This window comes from Malus sylvestris, chromosome 3 (assembly GCF_916048215.2).
Source record: "Malus sylvestris chromosome 3, drMalSylv7.2, whole genome shotgun sequence".
NCBI classification, from domain to species: domain Eukaryota; kingdom Viridiplantae; phylum Streptophyta; class Magnoliopsida; order Rosales; family Rosaceae; genus Malus; species Malus sylvestris.
The window spans coordinates 9,218,447-9,231,875 of NC_062262.1; the positions used below are offsets into that span (position 1 = coordinate 9,218,447).

At 39.4% G+C, this 13,429-nt stretch overlaps 1 protein-coding gene across 3 annotated transcripts; it reads left to right on the plus strand.

Moving 5' to 3' along the window:
- Nucleotides 1-6,745: 6,745 nt before the first annotated feature.
- On the plus strand, nucleotides 6,746-13,218 carry LOC126617276 (kinesin-like protein KIN-5D). Of its 3 annotated transcripts, none has more exons than XM_050285301.1 (23): nucleotides 6,746-6,924; nucleotides 7,247-7,439; nucleotides 7,516-7,645; nucleotides 7,899-8,054; nucleotides 8,149-8,625; nucleotides 8,791-8,888; nucleotides 8,990-9,146; nucleotides 9,249-9,318; nucleotides 9,466-9,542; nucleotides 9,640-9,693; nucleotides 9,867-9,947; nucleotides 10,047-10,158; nucleotides 10,454-10,558; nucleotides 10,641-10,816; nucleotides 10,909-11,070; nucleotides 11,149-11,256; nucleotides 11,358-11,516; nucleotides 11,606-11,689; nucleotides 11,809-12,014; nucleotides 12,123-12,224; nucleotides 12,316-12,425; nucleotides 12,511-12,662; nucleotides 12,837-13,218. In XM_050285301.1, the coding sequence occupies exons 2-23, from the start codon at nucleotides 7,267-7,269 to the stop codon at nucleotides 13,062-13,064; spliced, it is 3,177 nt and encodes a 1,058-aa protein (XP_050141258.1). In that variant the 5' UTR covers nucleotides 6,746-6,924; nucleotides 7,247-7,266; the 3' UTR covers nucleotides 13,065-13,218. The 3 variants fall into 3 exon arrangements, with proteins under 3 accessions (XP_050141258.1, XP_050141259.1, XP_050141260.1); XM_050285302.1 differs by having other exon boundaries at nucleotides 10,472-10,558; XM_050285303.1 differs by lacking the exons at nucleotides 6,746-6,924; nucleotides 7,247-7,439 and having other exon boundaries at nucleotides 7,510-7,645; nucleotides 7,889-8,054.
- The last annotated feature ends 211 nt before the right edge of the window (nucleotides 13,219-13,429 follow it).

The window sequence follows — 13,429 nt, forward strand, 5'->3', positions numbered from 1 at the left end:
AGTTTCAAGGACATTAGAGATAACAATTACCACGCTGAAACCCACGTATAAAACGGAGTTGAATTTCTGTGCGTAACTTCCTACGAATATGGCCAGAAGCGTATTCTAGAGAAGATGGAGCGTAACCCGAGTGGTCTGTATACTACGACCATACGCCCCATCGAATGCCACTATGTGGCCAGCCCTACCACAGGGACCGCGCACGAAATTACACTTTGGCATGATCGTTTGGGACATCCTGGACGAATAGCGATGCGCCGTATCCTCAAAACTTCACACGGGCATCCACTAACCCGAAGCTTAGGTTCGATTCATGAAATCACATGTCAAACATGTTCTATGGGAAAGCTTATTACTAAACCTTCTTATGACAAGATTCGTTCGAATCCTCCCATTTTTCTACAACGAATTCAGGGGGACATTTGTGGACAGATTCAACCTCCCTGCGGACCATTTAGATATTTTATGGTTTTGGTTGACGCTTCTACACGTTGGTCACACGTGTGCTTGTTGTCCACAAGGAACGCTGCATTCTCCAAACTATTGGCTCAGGTTATCAAGTTCAGGGCTCACCATCCTGATTATCCGATCAAATCTATTCGATTGGATAATGCTGGAGAATTCACATCTACAACTTTTAATGACTATTGCATGTCGGTTGGGGTTGAAGTTGAACATCCTGTACCCCATGTTCACACCCAGAACGGCCTGGCAGAGGCTTTCATTAAGCGTTTACAAATGATTGCTCGATCGTTGGTCATACGTACCAAGCTCCTAATCGCTGCTTGGGGCCATGCAATATTGCACGCAGAAAAGTTGGTTCGCCTGAGGCCTGTTGCGACACAACCATTTAGTGCCCTTCAGTTGGTCACCGGATGCGAACCCGACATATCGCATCTGCGCGTTTTTGGTTGTGCGGTCTATGTGCCGATTTCACCGCCCTTACGTACAAAAATGGGGCCTCAGCGAAGGATGGGAATCTATGTCGGATATGATTCTCCTTCGATTATTCGTTACTTAGAACCTTTGACATGCGATCTGTTTACCGCTCGTTTCGTGGATTGTCACTTCTATGAGACAGTTTTCCCGCCATTAGGGGGAGATAAGAACCTCAACGTTCCTAATGAACGACGCGAATTATCGTGGACGACTCCCACTTTGTCTCATTTAGATCCCCGCACCACTCAGTCTGAAGCTAAAGTGTAGCGCATATTAAATCTCCAGAGCATAGCTCAGAGCATGCCATATGCTTTCACCGATCTAGCGCGCGTGACAAGATCACATATTCCAGCTGCGAATACGCCTGCAAAGATAGATGTACCAAATGTACGACGGACTACCCTCCTGGAAGCCCGGGACGCCAATTCTGGTGATCCACGTACATTAGCGGCTAGCCAATCATCTGCCCCTACACAAAAGCGTGGCAGACCCCTTGGTTCAAAGGATTCACACCCCCGGAAGAGGAAAACCATGGCACAAGGTCCTGAAGAGCCTACCGTAAATCTGACTATCGCTTACTCATTTTACCCAACTCATGAGGAAATTCTAGATTATGGAAGCGTCCTTGAAGAGACGAATCCTCCTCCCTAGAATCGTGAGATTTCGGTCTATTATGCTAGCTTAGATGATGTGTGGCGTAGAAATGAGATGATTGTCGACGATGCATTAGCATTTGCAGTAGCTACTGAGATCATGTTGAGCGATGACATTGAACCGCGTTCCGTTGATGAATGTCGACGTAGAGCTGATTGGTCAAACTGGAAACAAGCAATCTAAGTCGAACTTGATTCATTTGCGAAACGTAAGGTGTTTGGACTTGTAGTTCCTACTCCTCCACATGTGAAGCCCGTTGGCTACAAGTGGGTTTTCGTTCGGAAGCGTAATGAGAAGAACGAAATTGTGCGTTACAAAGCTCGTCTTGTAGCACAAGGTTTCTCACAACGCCCCGGGATTGACTATGACGAAACTTACTCACCTGTTATGGATGTGATTACTTTTCGATACCTTATCAGTTTGGTAGTTTCCGAAAAACTGGATATGCAGTTAATGGACGTAGTAACCGCGTATCTCTATGGGGATCTTGATACGAAAATTTATATGAAAGTTCCCGAAGGACTTACATTGACTGGTTCAAATATTTCCAAACCCCGGAACACGCTCTCAATTCGGCTGAGGCGTTCACTATACTGTTTGAAACAATCCGGAAGAATGTGGTATAACCGTCTGAGTGAGTATTTGACTAGTCAGGGATATGTGAACAACGAACTATGCCCTTGTGTGTTCATTAAGAAGTCACATTCCGGATTTGCGATTGTTGCAGTATATGTCGATGACATGAATCTCATCGGAACTCCTGAAGAGCTCGCGAGAACTGCTTCGCACCTGAAGTCGGAATTTGAGATGAAAGATCTAGGAAAGACTCGATACTGTCTCGGTCTCGAGATAGAGCATTGTTCGGATGAAATCTTAGTACATCAATCGAACTACACCCAGAAGGTGTTGCGCCGTTTTAATGAGGATAAAGCGAAGTCTTCGAGTACTCCTATGGTCGTTCGTACGCTAGATGCAAAGCGAGATCTCTTCCGTCCGAAGGAGGATGATGAAGAGATTTTGGAGCCTGAAGTTCCTTATCTAAGTGCGATAGGCGCTTTATTGTACTTAGCTCAATGCACTAGACCCGACATCTCCTTCGCTGTTAATCTTTTGGCAAGATACAGCAATGCACCAACACGCAAACATTGGACTGGCGTGAAAGACATCTTCCGTTACCTTAAGGGTACTACGGATTTGGGCTTATTCTATCCCTACGAATCCTCGAGTGATGCTGCACCCTATGCTAATCGGGTTGATTCTCGCCTTGTTGGTTATGCCGACGCTGGATACTTATCTGATCCGCACAAGGCGCGTTCTCAAACGGGTTATGTCTTTACCGTTGGAGGCACCGCAATATCTTGGAGGTCAACTAAACAGACCTTAGTTGCCACTTCGTCTAACCATGCTGAAATTCTCGCCTTACATGAAGCAACTCGGAAATGCTATTGGTTGAGAGCAATAATGGGCCATATTCGAAGCTCCTGTGATCTTCATCCCGCCGTTAATGCCCCGACGACGATTTTTGAAGACAACGCAGCTTGCATCGAACAGCTCAAGAAGGGTTACATCAAAGGAGACAACACCAAGCATATTGCACCAAAGTTCTTCTTTACACATCAACAGCAAGAGCATCAGAAGATTGAAGTCACGCAAATCCGATCACAAGACAATCTGGCTGACATCTTCACCAAATCACTACCGAAGGCGACGTTTCAGAAGCTTGTTCATGGAATTGGTATGCGTAAACTTTCTGAGTTGTAACTTTGCTATTTCTCTTTGGAATTATGTCAAACTAAGGGGGAGTATCTTCTGGATACTTGCTTGATCTTAATGTACTCTTTTTCCCTACGATTAGGAGCATTTTTCCCACTGGGTTTTTGCTACCTAACTAGGTTTTAACGAGGCACCCACCTTGGGTTGGTCATATCCCTGATGACGTCCTGTAGACATTTCTTTTGACTTTGCATTTCTCACGCATTTTTCCTTAGACTATGGATTTTGTCCCTACTTGGGTTTTTGCCATAGCCTTAGGGTTTTTTAGTGAGACTTACTACTTATGCAAGTTCCTACCTCATTGAGAATAAGCGTTGTTCCTTGGAATCAGTACCGACGAGTCGACTTCCTCAACTTCTGCATGATACTGAATCTATCTTAAGTATTTGCACACTCAAGGGGGAATATTGTAAACATTCCTAGAATAAGTATGATTGTGTAAATCCTAGATTAGATTTGATTCTAGTTATCCTTTCCTATTACAACTTGTATTACTTGGAGGAGAATGAATATCTTCTCTCCCTTTACTACTATAAATAAAGGCATAATGTAGGAGGGATAACAACACACACATTCCCCTACAATTCTACAAACACACATCTCTCTCCTCTCTCTCTCTCTCTGCCGCCGGCCCTAGTCTCTCTGTCAGATAAAAATAGACCACAACATTAATTAAATTATTAAAAGAAACAAATGTTTTATTAACGAAATTGAAAAACGAAACCCCTCGTTCAAAACGCTCCTACATTTTTCAAAAGTTTATTTGTTTTTATTTCTATTTTTTTTTTAAGTCGCGAGGAATGTATTTGGCACCAACACCATGTGCCTCCACACATCACTCTTTATCACGTGGGGCAACTTTGCCACCATACACGTACAGACATACCCACTTTGTCTTCCTTTTCGTCATCTTCAATTGTGCTTTCCCTTCCTGTCCCAAATCTTGTCACAGTTTCATCACCATGTATTCCGCTTGACTAATCACTATTAAACAATTCCACCAATTGCATAAATTACCAAATCAAATGGTTGGTGAAAATTTGACAAACTTGAACTTTGTTAGACACTTTTATTCAACAACAAATTAAATTGGTTTCTTCATTTACGACATATCAGCTCTGCAAACATGCCTCATTGAATTAGGTTATTTACGTGTTCATGTGCAACTCTTGCACGACCTGTTTTTGACTTGTTAATAAGATTATTTTGATAATTTAACAAAAAAAATTAAGCACCCATTATTTTCTTACCCTCTCATTCTCGTGCTAAGATAATGGATTTAGGTATAATGCATAAATTTTTTAATAGCTGCAAATAGTTTGAAGTTTTAGGTTCATCTCCCTCCCCTAACATAAAATATTAAAACTGCCACTTTGTAACCTAATAGATCTTAGATTCGAATATCGTATATGACGAGTTTGACACCATTTATTCCCATTACCACTTATGGCGTGTTTACGTAACCGTAATCAAAATAGAGGAATTGGATTGAGGAGGAATTGAATTGAGAATGAATTGGATTGAGAAGGAGTCACAATCGGATTACTGTTGAAGCCGTTTACTTAAATGTTCTGAAATCGGAGTATGAATGAACGCTTTAGTTCATATAAGTTGTTTACTAATTTAGATGAATCGGAATATAAATCAATAAGATTACTGAAATGCCTTTATTGTTTTTTGTTTTATTTTATCCTATATTTATTTTTAATAACATTTTAGTTAGGAGTTAAGATCGAAGGGCAAACATTTAACAAATGTTTTTACATTTTATTACCCTGTAGAAGCACATCTATCTCTATTTGATTTTAAGAAGAAAAAAAACATTTCATAAAAGTAATTTATTAAAGACAAAAATAAATTGCAATAAGTAGTAAGAAGAAAAGAGGTCAGAACCCTCTTTGGTTCTCAAAATAGGACGGTCTCCGTCCTCAGGGGTTAAAAAAAAATGTTCTCCGTCCTCTTTGGTTCTCAAAACAAAGGTGCGAAGGAACCCATATCTCTCTCATTCTGGGTTTTGTTAGAAACTTGATTCTCATGATTGTTTTGATTTGTATCATTGTATGTGGTTTTGTATTTGTTTGCACCGCCATCGCCGTTGGAGCTCGCCGTGAGTTGATAAAGACGAAATTGCAGGACTCTGTGATGGTTTGGAAAGGTGAAGTTGTTGGGGTACTTTCGGATTAGCCAAAAATCATGAGGGTCGTTTCGGTATAAAAGTTAGAATCCGGATGAAGAGTTTCTCCAGGAATCCAAATACCAGGTCTCTTCTGGGAATCCAAATCCGAGAATTTCCGGAGTGTGATTCCGGATTTTAGATCGGCCCCATGTGTTTTTGATTCCCTACCATTTTAGTAAACAACGGAATGACTTGGAAACAATGCAATTCCGATTCCTTTATTTCAATTCCAGTTTGGTAAACACACCATTAGTATATACAACTTTCCTCTAAGGTCATTACACCCTGTTAAAAAAATTTATTGACCTCTACTTAAAAACACAAAATATTGATCGATCCAATTTTATTTCTAGTAACATTTTGTGCCCTCAACCAAATTACCCATATGATTTTTATTTTATTTTAAAATGACTAGTTGATGGCTTCACCACGGCAGTCTTCCCTTCCGAAGGTAGAATGACTCCCCTGAGTTGAATCCAAAACGTACCCCGTGAAATACGGGTTTATAATTTATCCCTAATTACTTGCTTTTGTTACCCATATGATATACATTGAATGTTTAACCAAAATTTAATATGTTTACAAATGGTGACTACTACAGCACAAACCTAACCGTGAACATCTCAGATTTCCGGAGTCTCCATCAAACTGGAACCAACTTTCTTAAAGGCCAAATTATTTGTCTTCAAAATTCAAAATTTCAAAATTAAACAACTCCTAAATACGTCATTTGTCATTTTTCTTCTTGATTTTGTAATCAAAACCCAAAATTATACACTTCACAGTGACAAATATTTGAGTGGGCCCATCATATTTAATTGGGGGGGCCCCAGATTTACCCATAATTAGTTTAAATGCGCAGATTAATTGAAATTTGACCTAATTAAAAAAACGACACTAATTAAACCCAGGTTAATAGAAACAAGGAAGGATATATCCGTAATATCTGGTAACAATAGGGGCAATAATTTAAACCGGGTTCCGTTTCAAATTATTTTAAAAGATCAGCGAGGTGAGGACTCTTTGTCGATTCATAACGGTCGGGAATTAAACCATCTCTGCAAACGGATATTTATTTTAGTTGACGGCGTTAAATAGACGCGTCAATGCCGTCCTCAGAATTTCACACGCTCCCGTTAACGTCTCTTGAAAATTAGCCTAATTTATATTTTTAATTAAGATATTATTATTTTATTTTTGAGCTCCAAACACAAAATTAGGAAACCCTCAAAACACAGTCCCTCGTAGTCTTTCTTGTTTCTCACAGCTCTCTCTCTCTCTCTATACTCTACGACTACGACTTTCTCTCTCTAGGGACCGCCATCGCCATTGCTTCAAGGACCTCTCTGGACTTGCAGTCCGGCCGGCATTTCGATTTCACTGTAAGTTTCTTCTTCATTTTTTCTTCATTAATTCTGCTTTTTTGTTTGTGTTTTCTGATTTCTTCGGTTGAATCGCGCACATTTTGGTTTCGGTCCTCCGTTTTCGATCATTTTCCGATTCGAATCTGTATATTGGGTGAATTCAGAATTGCATTGCTCGAATTTGTTTGGCGATCGATCGTTGACTCAAAGATAGGAAATTCAAATTATCCTATTAATATGGACTCATCTTGAGTGATTATATATATGTGTGTGTGTGTGTATATATATCTGTGTGTATATGTACGTATGTACACTGGTACTGATGAGTGAAGGTTTTCAGATTCAGAGAGCAACAGAGCTATGGATTCCTCACAGTCCCAACAGAGAAGAGGAGGATTGGTGTCACTATCACCCTCGCAGACGCCAAGGTCGAGCGACAAGTCGGTGCGAGATCTGCGATCCGGGGATTCGAATTCGACAAACAGGCATGAGAAGGAAAAGGGTGTCAATGTGCAGGTCCTTGTGCGTTGCAGGTGAGTCGGATTTTGAGTTGAGTTCAGTGAGATGTTGTCTGAGTGAGTGAGTTAATCTATTAGTTTGCGTTTGTAGGCCATTGAGTGAAGATGAAATGAGAGTGCATACGCCGGTCGTGATTTCTTGCAATGAGAGTAGAAGAGAAGTTGCTGCAATTCAGAATATAGCTAACAAGCAGATTGATAGAACTTTTGCGTTTGACAAGGTTTGTGGCTTGGAATAGTGAAACTTAAATTTCTTGTGTGTCTTCTCCTTCTAATTATGCACTAGGGTCTTATTAGATGAAGGAATTCATGGATTTTGATCGATTTTGGGTTCCCAAAGTTCCGAAATATAAATAAGGATTTATCCTAAATTTTAGTTAAGCGCAATTGGTATATGTTTCCTGTTGTTATGCTACTTGTTATATTCTTTCTTTGCGCTGGTAAGTGATCAGAAAGTTGGATAGTGTTGTTTAGGTCTTTGGTCCGGCATCCCAACAGAAGGAACTGTATGATCAAGCTGTGGCGCCTATCGTAAATGAAGTTCTTGAGGGATATAACTGCACTATCTTTGCCTATGGTCAGACAGGGACGGGAAAAACATACACTATGGAAGGAGGAGCAAGAAAGAAGGTTGGTTTGTGACTTTAGAATAGTCGGCACTCTGTATGTTACGTTATGATATTCTTTTTCATAATATCCTAATTGGATTTTGTGATTTTTGTAGAATGGGGAGTTTCCAAGTGATGCGGGTGTTATCCCAAGAGCTGTTAAACAAATTTTTGACATTTTAGAAGCTCAGGTTGCTGAGTATAGCATGAAAGTCACATTTTTAGAGCTGTACAATGAGGAGATAAGTGATCTTTTGGCCCCTGATGAGAACATGAAGTTTGTAGATGACAAATCAAAGAAACCCATAGCTCTCATGGAAGATGGAAAGGGTGGTGTTTTTGTAAGAGGTTTGGAAGAAGAGATAGTGTGCACAGCAAATGAAATTTATAAAATCTTGGAGAAGGGATCGGCAAAAAGGCGTACAGCTGAGACACTTCTCAACAAACAAAGCAGCCGTTCGCACTCAATATTTTCCATCACAATTCACATTAAGGAATGCACTCCAGAGGCCGAAGAAATGATTAAGTGTGGGAAGCTGAATCTTGTAGACCTCGCTGGGTCTGAGAACATTTCACGCTCTGGTGCAAGAGAGGTATGGCACAAAATTAATTGTCTAAATCAATATAATAATGTAAAGCACATGCATATGGTGAGTTCCTTGGGATGTTATTTTACGAACTGGATCTTATTGCCACAATGTCCATCAAGTTTGTGTTTTTAGCTTATTTAATCTTTACACAGAAACTTTCACTTGCAGGGCAGAGCAAGGGAAGCTGGGGAGATAAATAAAAGCTTACTTACTCTTGGTCGTGTCATTAATACTCTCGTTGAGCACTCTGGTCATGTTCCGTATAGGTATTACTTATATATTTAATCAATATCCCTGGCTGTTCTTGACTATATTTGCAGACCTCAGAAAGTAAATTTTATTACTATGAAATTGTTTGGAATATCAGGGACAGTAAACTTACAAGATTACTGCGAGACTCCTTAGGAGGAAAAACAAAGACATGCATAATTGCTACTGTGTCACCCTCCATCCATTGTTTGGAAGAAACACTCAGCACCTTAGATTATGCACACCGTGCCAAAAATATAAAGAACAAACCAGAGGTCAGAAATTTGTTCAATCCCTGTTCTCATAGACGATAAAGTTGAACTGTCAGTAAGAAAATGATGGTCCTTGTTATGGTTTTTCGTTGCTTATTGTTTCAGGTCAATCAAAAAATGATGAAATCTGCTTTGATCAAGGATTTGTATTCTGAGATTGATCGGCTCAAGCAAGGTTGTTAACTGATTCTAGCATTGATATGCTCTCTCTCTCTCTCTCTATCTCTCCAAAGATTTTTTCAATGGACCAATTATTTAATGATTTTCTATAGTTAATTTGCTTGAGGCTAAATTGTTTGGCATGTTTCTTATGTTCATTCAGAGGTATATGCTGCCAGAGAGAAGAATGGAATCTATATACCACGAGATCGTTATCTTAGTGAAGAAGCAGAGAAGAAGGTCTTATTCTTATCATTTAACTGAATTATGGATTGCTTTTCTACATAAGTGCACAGTTGGCTGGTTACTCACCTCATTAACTCTTTATGTACCCTAGGCAATGGCTGAAAAGATAGAACGGATGGATCATGATTCTGAATCCAAAGACAAGGTATTTCCATCAAGATATTCCTTTCTTTTTGAATAATATTGATGATAGAACGGATGGATCATGATTCTGAATCCAAAGACAAGGTATTTCCATCAAGATATTCCTTTCTTTTTGAATAATATTGATGACAGGGTGGGAACTAATATACATGTTACGTTATGGCCTAAGAGCAGCAATTGCTGGAGCTTCAGGAACTTTACAGTTCTCAGCAACTTTTGGCTGTAGAATTGGGCGATAAACTTGAAAAAACTGAGGTAATACATTTGTACATTTGTGATATTATATTAACTTACAGAGTCGGCATTTGTTCTTTCTGCTCTTATCCTGAGTAAATTCAACACTTTATACTTCAGAAAAAGCTTGAGGAAACTGGACATGCACTGTTTGATCTCGAGGACAAACATCGACAAGCAAATGCGACCGTCAAAGAGAAGGAATTTCTGATAGTAAATCTTCTCAAATCGGGTGAGTAAAGTTCCTGGTATTACCATCTACATATTCAGACCATTTCATCTTACCTTAGTTATAGGGAATTGTTATTGGCACTCCAAAATTCTCATTCTACACTCCAAACTTTCTATATTTAGAAAGAAAAAATACACTTGTGAGGAGTGAAGAGTGAGATTTTTGGAGTGCCAAAAACACTTCCCTAGTTATATAGCTGACATTAGGGTTAATACTACACTAGTATATTCGAGTATATGCATATATTAAATCTCATGCTAGATGGTACACTTAAATGTCTTTTTTTTACTATTAGTCTACTGTTTGCTTCCAGAAAGATCACTTGTCGAGCGTGCATTTGAGCTGCGAGCAGAGCTAGAGAATGCTGCATCAGATGTGTCCAGTTTATTTGCTAAAATTGGTTTGTATTTTATTTTGCATATTCTTCTTGGATCTCCCTCAAAACTTGGGTTATTTGTTTCTGACCATGGCTAGTTTCGTAGAGCGTAAGGACAAGATTGAAGATGGAAACCGGATACTAGTCCAGAAATTCCAGTCCCAATTAACTCAGCAGCTTGAAGTCCTGCATAAAACCGTGGCAGTTGCAGTGACACAACAAGAACAGCAATTGAAAGATATGGAAGAGGACATGCAGTCCTTTGTATCAACGAAGGCAGGGGTAAGATCATGACAAGGAGATGATTGTCTTTGCATGCATTTCTGAGATCAAATCCTCTCTGTACAACTTCATTATTTGGCTTGCTTTTGAAGGCTACTGAAGAACTGCGAGGAAGATTAGGAAAGCTTAAAAACATGTATGGTTCTGGTATTAAAGCTCTGGATGGTATAGCTGGGGATCTTGAAGGAAATTCGCAATCAACATTTTCTCATCTAAACTCTGAAGTTTCTAACCATTCTTCTGCTCTGGAAGATGTAAGCATTAATTTAACAATATTTTTAGTCTTCAGATTTCTTCCTGATTCTGTTAATGACTTTGTTTAAATGATTCAGCTCTTCAAAGGAATCGCTTCCGAAGCTGATGCGTTACTCAATGATCTTCAAGGCAATCTTCACAACCAAGAAGAGAAGCTAAGGGCATTTGCACAACAACAGCGTGAGGTTCGTAATTCATTGTCGGTTTCAGGGGTGCTTTATTTTCTTTAACGTAAAAACTCAATCATCAGTTTTGGTGTAATAATTTGGTCTGTGATTTTGCGCAGGCTCATGCAAGAGCAGTTGAAACTGCACGGTCAGTTTCTAAAGTTACTGTGGACTTCTTCAAAACTCTAGACTTGCATGCATCCAGTCTGACCCAAATTGTGGAAGAAGCACAAACTGCCAACGACAAGAAATTGTCTGAACTTGAAGATAAGTTTGAGGTGGTTGCTGTGCACTTCTTAAACTGAATGGACTGTAGAACAACGTCATTCATCAAATTAAATGCTTGTTTTTTATTATCTTTATGTAGGAGTGTGCTGCTAATGAAGAAAGGCAGTTACTAGAGAAAGTGGCAGAGCTGCTGACAAGTTCAAATGCCAGGAAGAAAAGACTGGTATGATTTGTTCTTAAGCTGCTGCCATTTCCTTATTCCTTGTTCCTGAGGTTTTATGTTAGTATTGGGTAACGACTTTTTATTTGGGTTTCAATTGACAACACACTACGTATTTTTAGGTCCAAACTGCAGTAAAGGATCTTCGAGAGAGCGCAACAAGCAGAACCACCAAATTACAGCAAGAAATGTCGACCATGCAAGGTTCATCTTCTTCTATAAAAGCAAAGTGGACACTTCACATGGAAACAACAGAATCCCATTACCATGAAGATATTTCGGCTGTGGAATGTGGAAAGAAAGGCATGGAGGAGGTTCTACAGAATTGGTACATATATTCTGGAGTATCTGGATATGAGAAATTTAACCGATTTTGGCATTTTTCTGCTAGTTGAATTTTTCTAGCCCATTACTTACACCAAACGATATTGTGCAGTTTGAAGCAGGCGTCAATGGGTGCAGAACAATGGAAGAAAGCTCAGGGATCCTTGCTCACTCTAGAAAAGAGAAATGTTTCTTCTGTGGATTCCGTTGTTAGGTATGCTCAATACTGCAGGCTCATTCCTTATAAAAGACAAATACTGCAGGTTTCAATTTAAAATTTTCTTTTCTTTTATCTCTTCAATTAGGAGGGGAACGGAAGCGAATCAAGCCTTACGTGAAAAGTTTTCCTTGGCTGTGTCAACTGCACTAGAAGATGTAGATGTTGCAGACAAGAATCTCCTTTCTTCCATAGATCGTCAGTATCTAGTTTCACGTTTTAAGTTTACATTTGTCTTTTTTGTTATATGTTGTACTACAGTTACTGAAACAAATATTTGCAGATTCATTACAACTTGACCGTGAGGCGTGTGGAAATCTGAACTCAATGATTGTTCCATGTTGCGGGGATCTGAGGGAACTAAAGGGAGGTCACTACCATAATATTGTTGAAATCACCGAAAATGCAGGAAAATTTCTTCTCGATGAATATGTGGTAAGACTGTTAAGAGTGGTATTGTGCAATAACTGTTTTTCTCAATGAAATTTTCAGAAAAAAAGAAAAAAGAAAAAAACTAATCTTCAAATTACGCAATTAGTTTCCAAGTAGAGTTACATTTTTAAGTATTCTGTGTTCTTTAACGATATTTTCAACCTCTGCAACAAGCAGGTGGACGAACCATCATGTTCCACACCAAGAAAGAGGTCATTCAATCTTCCAAGCGTTGCATCCATTGAAGAACTCAGGACTCCTGCTTTTGAGGAATTGTTGAGGTTATTCTGGGATGGAAGATCGGCAAAACAGCAAGCAAATGGTGACCTAAAACACATCACAGGGGCGTACGAGGCTGCTCAATCCATTAGAGACTCCAGAGTTCCCCTCACTGCTATTAACTAAAGAGAGGGGGATACGTGTGTACATAACGTATATGGCTTATATATGTACTCTTTAGTCACTGCGGTACGCAACTCTTATTCATTGATTGTTTCTTGAGAAAATGAACTGTTGTGGATGGAGAAATCGATATATGTACTCTTTAGTTGCTGCGCTACTCAACTCTTATTCGTTTATTGTTTCTTGACAAAATGAACTGCTGTGGATGGAGAAATCGATACAGTATGTAGGGTTCTTGGGGAACTTCAAAATAAAGTTCGTTGAATTTTCCCACTTCTGTAACAAACTGCAATTGGATTTTTGATGAGGACGTGAGTGTGTTTTTTGAGTGTTTCGTAAGCTGCTTCTTTTTACCCATTGTCACCCCA